At 40.7% G+C, this 11,766-nt stretch overlaps 1 protein-coding gene across 1 annotated transcript; it reads left to right on the top strand.

The window, feature by feature from the left end:
• The first annotated feature begins 1,578 nt into the window (after window positions 1-1,578).
• LOC139424181 (protein PERCC1-like) lies at window positions 1,579-2,488 on the top strand. Its single transcript, XM_071175862.1, has 2 exons — window positions 1,579-1,728; window positions 1,850-2,488. Exons 1-2 carry the CDS (start codon window positions 1,579-1,581, stop codon window positions 2,486-2,488), a joined length of 789 nt encoding a protein of 262 aa, XP_071031963.1.
• The last annotated feature ends 9,278 nt before the right edge of the window (window positions 2,489-11,766 follow it).

The raw sequence follows: 11,766 nt of genomic DNA, 5'->3' as shown, positions 1-11,766 counted from the left end.
TTAGGACAGTCAGTCAGTGAGGGTTAGGGTTATGGTTAGGACAGTCAATCTGTGAGGGTTATGGTCATGACAGTCAGTCTGTGAGGGTTAGGGTTATGGTTAGGACAGTCAGTTTGTAAGGGTTAGGGTTATGGTTAGGACAGTCAGTCTGTGAGGGTTATGGTTAGGACAATCAGTCTGTGAGGATCTGGCTGTTTAAGGCTGAATTGAGTCCCTTATAATCTTGATGTTGTTTTAAAAAGGTTCCTCCTCTAAAAGTCAAAATGGTGTGAGATTTGATTTCAAGCCCTTTTAGCTTTCAACTAGACACTAATTACACAGGGAGATAAGACCACCACACTGTGTGTGTGTGTGTGTGTGTGTGTGTGTGTGTGTGTGTGTGACAACACTCCACTGTCCCCTGGAAGAGGTTCCATTAGGTGCTCTCCTCTCTCTTGTTGCCGGGCGCTACTGTACACTGTTGTGTTTGACCAACTCCTGCTCTCAAATATTGACACACACACACACACACACACACACACACACACACACACACACACACACACACACACACACACACACACACACACACACACACACACACACACACACACACACACACACACAAAGACACATAGAGCAGTGAAACAGCCTCACACTCCCTTATAAATACAGAGAATGCTGAGACAGACCCTGGAGTCACATTTAGACAGACCTACTGAGACAGACCTACTGAGACAGAGAGACACTGAGACAGAAACAATGAGACAGAGAAACAATGAGATAGAGAAACACTGAGACAGACAGACATTGAGACAGAGACACAGTGAGCAGCAGGAGACCTCTATCAGCCTGGAGAGAGAGCGGACCAGAGGACCCAGAAGACCAGGACCAGTCAGTCAGCTGGGACCCAGACCCTGAAGACCGGGAAGACCTATTAACCCTGACCCCGGACAAGAAGACCTAGACCAGAACCAGCTCAGGCAACTAGGACTACTCACTACAGCCCACTACAGCCCACAACAGCCCCAGGCCAACCCAGAACTGACCCAGTCCACTACAGCCCCAGAACCAGCCCAGAACCAGCCCAGGCCAGCAGACAGGACAGAGAGGTGAGGAGAGTATGGAGGGTTCAGAACGAACCAAAAATATGTCTTTAACCGCTCAGTTCTGATTGGTGTTCTGTCTCTGTCCTCAGTTCTGATTGGTGTTCTTTCTCTGGCCTCAGTTCTGATTGGTGTTCTGTCTCTGTCCTCAGTTCTGATTGGTGTTCTGTCTCTGTCCTCAGTTCTGATTGGTGTTCTGTCTCTGTCCTCAGTTCTGATTGGTGTTCTGTCTCTGTCCTCAGTTCTGATTGGTGTTCTGTCTCTGTCCTCAGTTCTTATTGGTGTTCTGTCTCTGTCCTCAGTTCTGATTGGTGTTCTGTCTCTGTCCTCAGTTCTGATTGGTGTTCTGTCTCTGTCCTCAGTTCTGATTGGTGTTCTGTATTTGTTCTCAGTTCTGATTAGGTGTTCTGTCTCTGTCCTCGGTTCTGATTGGTGTTCTGTCTTTAACCGCTCAGTTCTGATTGATGTTCTGTCTGATAATATTAATGTCAAGATGGCGGCAGGTGTCATCAGAACCTTCCGTCTCTCGGCCACTCCCTCCTGCTATCTACCCATAATCCTCCAACATTCCCTCATGGACGAGGAAGAAGAGGAGAGGGAGGAGGAGGAGGAGGAGGAAGAGGAAGAGGAAGAGGAAGAGGAGGTAAGTCCTTATAACTCTTTTTAAACTTCTGACCTTTATCTCTGATCTTAAAGGTGTCGTATTGATTTGATTGTTGTTTGCAAATAAAATAAATGATTATTATTATTAATATTATTATTAGGACAGGGAGGAAGAGGAAGGTGATGAGGAGCAGGAAGCTTTCTCAAGCCCCGCCCCTTGCTCGTCAGATCTGACCAATCAGCTGCTTCGGTTTGCTGACACCATCAGCCGGGACGTCATGCGATATTTTGGCTGTCGCCACGACGACCCGGACGCCTGTGACATCTACAGCGACAATGACCGCATCTCCACAGCAACAAGCGGACGACGGCGTTACTATGATGACCTGGTTAGGATGGCAACAGGAAGCCCGGAGTCCGTGTCTAGGGCTGGCAATCACCAAGGACCGTGTGTTTCTGTTGCCGGGGGTGATGGAAGTCTGGGTCCGTTGGCCGAGTTGTTTGACTGTCGGATTGGGCCGAGCCAGGGACGATGTCGTCCAATGAACAAGAGACACCTCCCTCTCAGCTTCTGGAACGAGCCAATCCCCTGCCTCCCTGTGGGCACGCTCATTAGTGCTGACAATACACGCACACACCACAACACACACTCACATGACAACACAACCTCACACGACAACACACACACACACCCGGACTTCAGTGACCTGCTTGCTTACTGGGACCCCAATCCTGACCTCACTCACACACACACTGACCTCACACACACTGACCTCACACACATACAGACACCGATCTGACGGTGACACACTGAGTTCCGGCAGAAGTTCTGTTTAACATCATTGGACGGTTGTGTTGTAATTAGTGTTGCGTTGTAATTATGTTTTATTTATTTATCGATCAGGTTTGTCTCATTGAATCTGAATTGAAAGAAACATTTCAACTGTAAGGGGTGACGATGTATGTATGTATTTCTATATATATAAAACATATATATAGGGTTAGGGTTAGTAGTTTGATGAAACATTTCAACTGTAAGGGGTGACAATGTATGTACAGTGGGAAGAACAAGTATTTGATACACTGCCGATTTCGCAGGTTTTCCCTACTTACAAAGCATGTAGAGGTCTGTCATTTTTATCATAGGTACACTTCAACTGTGAGAGACGGAATCTAAAACAAAAATCCAGAAAATCACATTGTATGATTTTTAAGTAATTCATTTGCATTTTATTTTATAATTTTATTATTTATAGCACCCCTACACCATCACACCTCCTCCTCCATGCTTCGTGGGAACCACACATGCGGAGATCATCCGTTCAGTTCACCTACTCTGCGTCCCACAAAGACACAGAGGTTGGAACCAAAAATCTCAAATTTGGACTCGTCAGACCAAAGAACGTATTTCCACTGGTCTAATGTCCATTGCTCTTGTTTCTTGGCCCAAGCAAGTCTCTTCTTATCATTGGTGTCCTTTAGTTGTAGTTTCTTTGCAGCCATTCGACCATGAAGGCCTGATTCAAACAGTCTCCTCTGAACAGTTGATGTTGAGATGTGTCTGTTACTTGAACTCCGTGAAGCATTTATTTGGGCTGCAATTTCTGAGGCTGGTAACTCTAATGAAATGATCCTCTGCAGCAGAGGTAACTCTGAGTCTTCCTTTCCTGTGGCGGTCCTCATGAGAGCCAGTTTCATCATAGCAGAGGTAACTCTGAGTCTTCCTTTCCTGTGGCGGTCCTCATGAGAGCCAGTTTCATCATAGCAGAGGTAACTCTGAGTCTTCCTTTCCTGTGGCGGTCCTCATGAGAGCCAGTTTCATCATAGCAGAGGTAACTCTGAGTCTTCCTTTCCTGTGGCGGTCCTCATGAGAGACAGTTTCATCATAGCAGAGGTAACTCTGAGTCTTCCTTTCCTGTGGCGGTCCTCATGAGAGACAGTTTCATCATAGCAGAGGTAACTCTGAGTCTTCCTTTCCTGTGGCGGTCCTCATGAGAGCCAGTTTCATCATAGCAGAGGTAACTCTGGGTCTTCCTTTCCTGTGGCGGTCCTCATGAGAGCCAGTTTCATCATAGCAGAGGTAACTCTGAGTCTTCCTTTCCTGTGGCGGTCCTCATGAGAGCCAGTTTCATCATAGCAGAGGTAACTCTGAGTCTTCCTTTCCTGTGGCGGTCCTCATGAGAGCCAGTTTCATCATAGCAGAGGTAACTCTGGGTCTTCCTTTCCTATGGCGGTCCTCATGAGAGCCAGTTTCATCATATGATGGTTTTTGCGACTGCATTTGAAGAAATGTTCAAAGTTCTTGAAATGTTCCATATTGACTGACCTTCATGCCTTAAAGTAATGATGGACTGTCTTTTCTCTTTGCTTATTTGAGCTGATCTTGCCATAATATGGACTTGGTCTTTTACCAAATAGGGCTATCTTCTGTATACCACCCCTACCTTAAAGCATTAAGAGGGAAATAAATTCCTCAAATTAACTTTTAACAAGGCACACCTGTTAATTGAAATGCATTCCAGGTGACTACCTCATGAAGCTGGTTGAGAGAATGCCAAGAGTGTGCAAAGCTGCCATCAAGGCAAAGGATGGCTACATTGGAGAATCTAAAATATAAATATATTTTGATTTGTTTAACACTTTTTTGGTTACTACACAATTCTATATGTGTTATTTCAAACTTTTGATGTCTTCACAATTATTCTACAATGCAGAAAATAGTAAAAATAAAGAAAAATCCTTGAATGAGGAGGTGTGTCCAAACTTTTGACTGGTACTGTATATGTATGTGTTTGACTGGTACTGTATATGTATATGTATGTGTTTGACTGGTACTGTATATGTATGTGTTTGACTGGTACTGTATATGTATGTGTTTGACTGGTACTGTATATGTATGTGTTTGACTGGTACTGTATATGTATGTGTTTGACTGGTACTGTATATGTATGTGTTTGACTGGTACTGTATATGTATGTGTTTGTATTTATGTAACATGTATACATCATACAGTTAGTATTGTATTGTACTGTATACTGTTAGTATTGTATTGTACTGAATACAGTTAGTTTAGTATTTGTATTTGTATTTATTATGGATCTACATTAGCTCCTGCCAAATCATTCACAAGTAGCTACTCTTCCTGGGGTCCAGCAACATTAAGGCAGTTATATACATGGCATTATATTTCATAACACTTCACCCATGACATTTAGTGTGTTCCCTCAGGCCACTATCACATATTTACAATACAACATCCATGTGTACGTGTGTGTATAGTGCGTGTAGGCTTGTATGTGTAGGCTTGTATGTGTAGGGGCGGCAGGGTAGCCTAGTGGTTAGAGCGTTGGACTAGTAACCGGAAGGTTGTGAGTTCAAACCCCCGAGCTGACAAGGTACAAATCTGTCGTTCTGCCCCTGAACAGGCAGTTCAGTGAACAGGCAACCCACTGTTCCCAGGCCGTCATTGAAAATAAGAATTTGTTCTTAACTGACTTGCCTGGTTAAATAAAGGTAAAAAAATAAAATAAATTCTGTGTGTGTGTCTCTTCACAGTCCCCGCTGTTCCATAAGGTGTATTTTAAATCTGATTCTACTGCTGCATCAGTTATCTGATGTGGAATAGAGTTTCATGTAGTCATGGCTCTATGCAGTACTGTGCACCTCCCATAGTGTGTTCTTGACTTGTGGATTGAGAAGAGACCTTCGGTGGCATGTCTTGTGGGGTATGTATGGGTGACCACACGACTGAACAGTAGTCCAGGTACTGTCACGTTCTGACCTTAGTTCTTTTATCATGTCTTTGTTTTAGTATGGTCAGGGCGTGAGTTGGGGGGGTTGTCTATGTTCTTTTTTCTATAATTTGGGATTTCTGTGTTCGGCCTGGTATGGTTCTCAATCAGAGGCAGCTGTCAATTGTTGTCCCTGATTGAGAATCATACTTAGGTAGCCTGGTTTCACTTTTGAGTTGTGGGTGTTTATTTTCCGTGTAAGTGTTGGTGCCACACGGGACCGTTTCGGTTTGATTACTTCATGTTTATTGTTTTGTTCAGTGTTCATTATTCATTAAAAGCTATGAACACTTACTACGCTGCGCATTGGTCTTCCGATCCTTCATACTACTAGGACAGCCGTTACAGGTACGACATAACTAGAGCCTGTTGGACCTGCATTGTTGATAGTGTTGTTAAAAAAAGGCAGAGCAGTGCTTTATTATGGACAGACTTCGCCCTATCTTAGCTACTGTTGGGTTACTCCGGGTAGTTTAGTTCAACTTGTTCAATTTCCACATATTTATTACAATATTTAGTGAATGATTTGTCCCAAATACAATGCCTTTAGTTTTTGAAATATTTAGGACTAACTTATTTCTTGCCACCCATTCTGAAACTGCAGCTCTTTGTTAAGTGTTGCAGTGATTCAGTCACTGTAGTAGCTGACGTGTATAGTGTTGAGTCATCCGCATACATAGACTCACTGACTTTACTCAAGGCAAGTGGCATGTCATTAGTAAAGATTGAAAAATGTAAGGTGCCTAGACATATGCCCTGGGGAATTCCTGATTCTACCTGGATTATGTTGGAGACGCTTCCATATTATAATAGAGTCAGTGGATCTAGCTGGTCTGTCATAATATAATAGAGACAGTAGATCTAGCTGGTCTGTCATAATATAATAGAGACAGCGACAGTAGATCTAGCTGGTCTGTCATATTATAACGGAGACAGAGACTGTAGATTTAGCTGGTCTGTCATATTATAATAGAGACAGTAGATCGAGCTGGTCTGTCATAATACAATAGAGACAGTAGATCTAGCTGGTCTGTCATAATATAATAGAGACAGTAGATCTAGCTGGTCTGTCATAATATAATAGAGAAAGTAGATCCAGCTGGTCTGTCATAAAACAATAGAGACAGTAGATCTAGCGGGTCTGTCATATTATAATAGAGAGAGTAGATCTAGCTGGTCTGTCATAATGCAATAGAGACAGTAGATCTAGCTGCTCTGTCATAATATAATAGAGACAGTAGATATAGCTGGTCTGTCATATTATAATAGAGACAGTAGATCTAGCTGGTCTGTCATAATACAATAGAGACAGTAGATCTAGCTGGTCTGTCATAATATAATAGAGACTGTAGACCTAGCTGGTCTGTCATAATATAATAGAGACAGTAGATCTAGCTGGTCTGTCATAATATAATAGAGAGAGTAGATCTAGCTGGAATGTCACATTATAATGGAGACAGTAGATCTAGCTGGTCTGTCATAATATAATAGAGACAGTAGAACTAGCTGGTCTGTCATAATATAATAGAGACAGAGACAGTAGATCTAGCTGGTCTGTCATATTATAACGGAGACAGAGACAGTAGATCTAGCTGGTCTGTCATATTATAATAGAGACAGTAGATCGAGCTGGTCTGTCATAATACAATAGAGACAGTAGATCTAGCTGGTCTGTCATATTATAATGGAGACAGAGACAGTAGATCGAGCTGGTCTGTCATAATACAATAGAGACAGTAGATCTAGCTGGTCTGTCATAATACAATAGAGAGGGTAGATCTAGCTGGTCTGTCATAATATAATAGAGACAGTAGATATAGCTGGTCTGTCATATTATAATAGAGACAGTAGATCTAGCTGGTCTGTCATAATATAATAGAGAAAGTAGATCTAGCTTGTATGTCATATTATAATAGAGACAGTGGATCTAGCTGGTCTGTCATAATATAATAGAGACAGTAGATCTAGCTGGTCTGTCATAATATAATAGAGACAGACACAGTAGATCTAGCTGGTCTGTCATATTATAACGGAGACAGAGACAGTAGATCTAGCTGGTCTGTCATGATGCAATAGAGACAGTAGATCTAGCTGGTCTGTCATAATACAATAGAGACAGTAGATATAGCTGGTCTGTCAAATTATAATGGAGACAGAGACAGTAGATCTAGCTGGTCTGTCATAATATAATAGAGACAGTAGATCTAGCTGGTATGTCATATTATAATAGAGTCAGTGGATCTAGCTGGTCTGTCATAATATAATAGAGACAGTAGATCTAGCTGGTCTGTCATAATATAATAGAGACAGAGACAGTAGAACTAGCTGGTCTGTCATATTATAACGGAGACAGAGACAGTAGATCTAGCTGGTCTGTCATATTATAATAGAGACAGTAGATCGAGCTGGTCTGTCATAATACAAGCTGGTCTGTCATAATGGAATAGAGACAGTAGATCTAGCTAGAGCAGGTCTAGCTGGTCTGTAATAGAGATCTAGCTGGTCTGTCATAATATAATAGAGACAGTAGATCTAGCTGGTCTGTCATAATATAATAGAGAAAGTAGATCCAGCTGGTCTGTCATAAAACAATAGAGACAGTAGATCTAGCTGGTCTGTCATATTATAACAGAGAGAGTAGATCTAGCTGGTCTGTCATAATGGAATAGAGACAGTAGATCTAGCTACTCTGTCATAATATAATAGAGACAGCAGGTCTAGCTGGTCTGTCATAATATAATAGAGACAGTAGATCTAGCTGGTCTGTCATAATATAATAGAGACAGTAGATCTAGCTGGTATGTCATATTATAATAGAGACAGCAGATCTAGCTGGTCTGTCATAATATAATAGAGACAGTAGATCTAGCTGGTCTGTCATAATATAATAGAGACAGAGACAGTAGATATAGCTGGTCTGTCATATTATAATGGAGACAGAGACAGTAGATCTAGCTAGTCTGTCATATTATAATAGAGACTGTAGACCTAGCTGGTCTGTCATAATATAATAGAGACAGTAGATCTAGCTGCTCTGTCATAATATAATAGAGAGAGTAGATCTAGCTGGAATGTCATAATATAATAGAGACAGTAGATCTAGCTGGTCTGTCATAATACAATCATAATACAATAGAGACAGTAGATCTAGCATAATATAATAGAGACAGAGACAGTAGATCTAGCTGTCTGTCATATTATAATGGAGACAGAGACAGTAGATCTAGCTAGTCTGTCATATTATAATAGAGACAGCAGATCTAGCTGGTCTGTCATAATATAATAGAGACAGTAGATCTTGCTGGTCTGTCATAATATAATAGAGACAGAGACAGTAGATCTAGCTGGTCTGTCATATTATAATGGAGACAGAGACAGTAGATCTAGCTAGTCTGTCATATTATAATAGAGATAGTAGATCGAGCTGGTCTGTCATAATGCAATAGAGGCAGTAGATCTAGCTGCTCTGTCATAATATCATAGAGACAGTAGATCTAGCTGGTCTGTCATAATACAATAGAGACAGTAGATATAGCTGGTCTGTCATATTATAATGGAGACAGAGACAGTAGATCTAGCTGGTCTGTCTTAATATAATAGAGACAGTAGATCCAGCTGGTATGTCATATTATAATAGAGCAAGTGGATCTAGCTGGTCTGTCATAATATAATAGAGACAGTAGATCCAGCTGGTCTGTCATAATATAATAGAGACAGAGACAGTAGATCTAGCTGGTCTGTCATATTATAACGGAGACAGAGACTGTAGATCTAGCTGGTCTGTCATATTATAATAGAGACAGTAGCTCTAGCTGGTCTGTCATAATATAATAGAGAAAGTAGATCCAGCTGGTCTGTCATAAAACAATAGAGACAGTAGATCTAGCTGGTCTGTCATATTATAATAGAGATAGTAGATCTAGCTGGTCTGTCATAATACAATAGAGACAGTAGATATAGCTGGTCTGTCATATTATAATGGAGACAGAGACAGTAGATCTAGCTGGTCTGTCTTAATATAATAGAGACAGTAGATCCAGCTGGTATGTCATATTATAATAGAGCAAGTGGATCTAGCTGGTCTGTCATAATATAATAGAGACAGTAGATCCAGCTGGTCTGTCATAATATAATAGAGACAGAGACAGTAGATCTAGCTGGTCTGTCATATTATAACGGAGACAGAGACTGTAGATCTAGCTGGTCTGTCATATTATAATAGAGACAGTAGCTCTAGCTGGTCTGTCATAATATAATAGAGAAAGTAGATCCAGCTGGTCTGTCATAAAACAATAGAGACAGTAGATCTAGCTGGTCTGTCATATTATAATAGAGAGAGTAGATCTAGCTGGTCTGTCATAATGCAATAGAGACAGTAGATCTAGCTGCTCTGTCATAATATAATAGAGACAGTAGATCCAGCTGGTCTGTCATATTATAATAGAGACAGTAGATCTAGCTGGTCTGTCATAATACAATAGAGACAGTAGATCTAGCTGGTCTGTCATAATATAATAGAGACTGTAGACCTAGCTGGTCTGTCATAATATAATAGAGAGAGTAGATCTAGCTGGAATGTCATATTATAATGGAGACAGTAGATCTAGCTGGTCTGTCATAATATAATAGAGACAGTAGAACTATCTGGTCTGTCATAATATAATAGAGACAGAGGCAGTAGATATAGCAGGTCTGTCATATTATAATGGAGACAGAGACAGTAGATCGAGCTGGTCTGTCATAATACAATAGAGACAGTAGATCTAGCTGGTCTGTCATAATACAATAGAGAGGGTAGATCTAGCTGGTCTGTCATATTATAATAGAGACAGTAGATCATGCTGGTCTGTCATAATACAATAGAGACAGTAGATCTAGCTGGTCTGTCATAATATAATAGAGACAGTAGATCTAGCTGGTCTGTCATAATATAATAGAGACAGAGACAGTAGATCTAGCTGGTCTGTCATATTATAACGGAGACAGAGACTGTAGATTTAGCTGGTCTGTCATATTATAATAGAGACAGTAGATCGAGCTGGTCTGTCATAATACAATAGAGACAGTAGATCTAGCTGGTCTGTCATAATATAATAGAGACAGTAGATCTAGCTGGTCTGTCATAATATAATAGAGAAAGTAGATCCAGCTGGTCTGTCATAAAACAACAGAGACAGTAGATCTAGCGGGTCTGTCATATTATAATAGAGAGAGTAGATCTAGCTGGTCTGTCATAATGCAATAGAGACAGTAGATCTAGCTGCTCTGTCATAATATAATAGAGACAGTAGATATAGCTGGTCTGTCATATTATAATAGAGACAGTAGATCTAGCTGGTCTGTCATAATACAATAGAGACAGTAGATCTAGCTGGTCTGTCATAATATAATAGAGACTGTAGACCTAGCTGGTCTGTCATAATATAATAGAGACAGTAGATCTAGCTGGTCTGTCATAATATAATAGAGAGAGTAGATCTAGCTGGAATGTCACATTATAATGGAGACAGTAGATCTAGCTGGTCTGTCATAATATAATAGAGACAGTAGAACTAGCTGGTCTGTCATAATATAATAGAGACAGAGGCAGTAGATATAGCTGGTCTGTCATATTATAATGGAGACAGAGACAGTAGATCGAGCTGGTCTGTCATAATACAATAGAGACAGTAGATCTAGCTGGTCTGTCATAATACAATAGAGAGGGTAGATCTAGCTGGTCTGTCATAATATAATAGAGACAGTAGATATAGCTGGTCTGTCATATTATAATAGAGACAGTAGATCATGCTGGTCTGTCATAATACAATAGAGACAGTAGATCTAGCTGGTCTGTCATAATATAATAGAGAAAGTAGATCTAGCTTGTATGTCATATTATAATAGAGACATTGGATCTAGCTGGTCTGGCATAATATAATAGAGACAGTAGATCTAGCTGGTCTGTCATAATATAATAGAGACAGAGACAGTAGATCTAGCTGGTCTGTCATATTATAACGGAGACAGAGACAGTAGATCTAGCTGGTCTGTCATGATGCAATAGAGACAGTAGATCTAGCTGGTCTGTCATAATACAATAGAGACAGTAGATATAGCTGGTCTGTCAAATTATAATGGAGACAGAGACAGTAGATCTAGCTGGTCTGTCATAATATAATAGAGACAGTAGATCTAGCTGGTATGTCATATTATAATAGAGTCAGTGGATCTAGCTGGTCTGTCATAATATAATAGAGACAGTAGATCTAGCTGGTCTGTCATAATATAATAGAGACAGAGACAGT

The sequence above is a fragment of the Oncorhynchus clarkii genome, chromosome 13 (assembly GCF_045791955.1).
Source record: "Oncorhynchus clarkii lewisi isolate Uvic-CL-2024 chromosome 13, UVic_Ocla_1.0, whole genome shotgun sequence".
In the NCBI taxonomy this organism is placed as follows: Eukaryota; Metazoa; Chordata; class Actinopteri; order Salmoniformes; family Salmonidae; genus Oncorhynchus; species Oncorhynchus clarkii.
This window is presented reverse-complemented; position numbering and strand designations above follow the sequence as displayed.

Bases quoted from the DNA above. Each gene is read 5' to 3' on its own strand.
- LOC139424181 (XM_071175862.1), top strand. From the start codon at position 1,579: ATGGCGGCAGGTGTCATCAGAACCTTCCGTCTCTCGGCCACTCCCTCC. The intron at 1,729-1,849 runs GTAAGTCCTTAT...TATTATTATTAG, and splicing joins AAGAGGAAGAGGAAGAGGAG to GACAGGGAGGAAGAGGAAGG.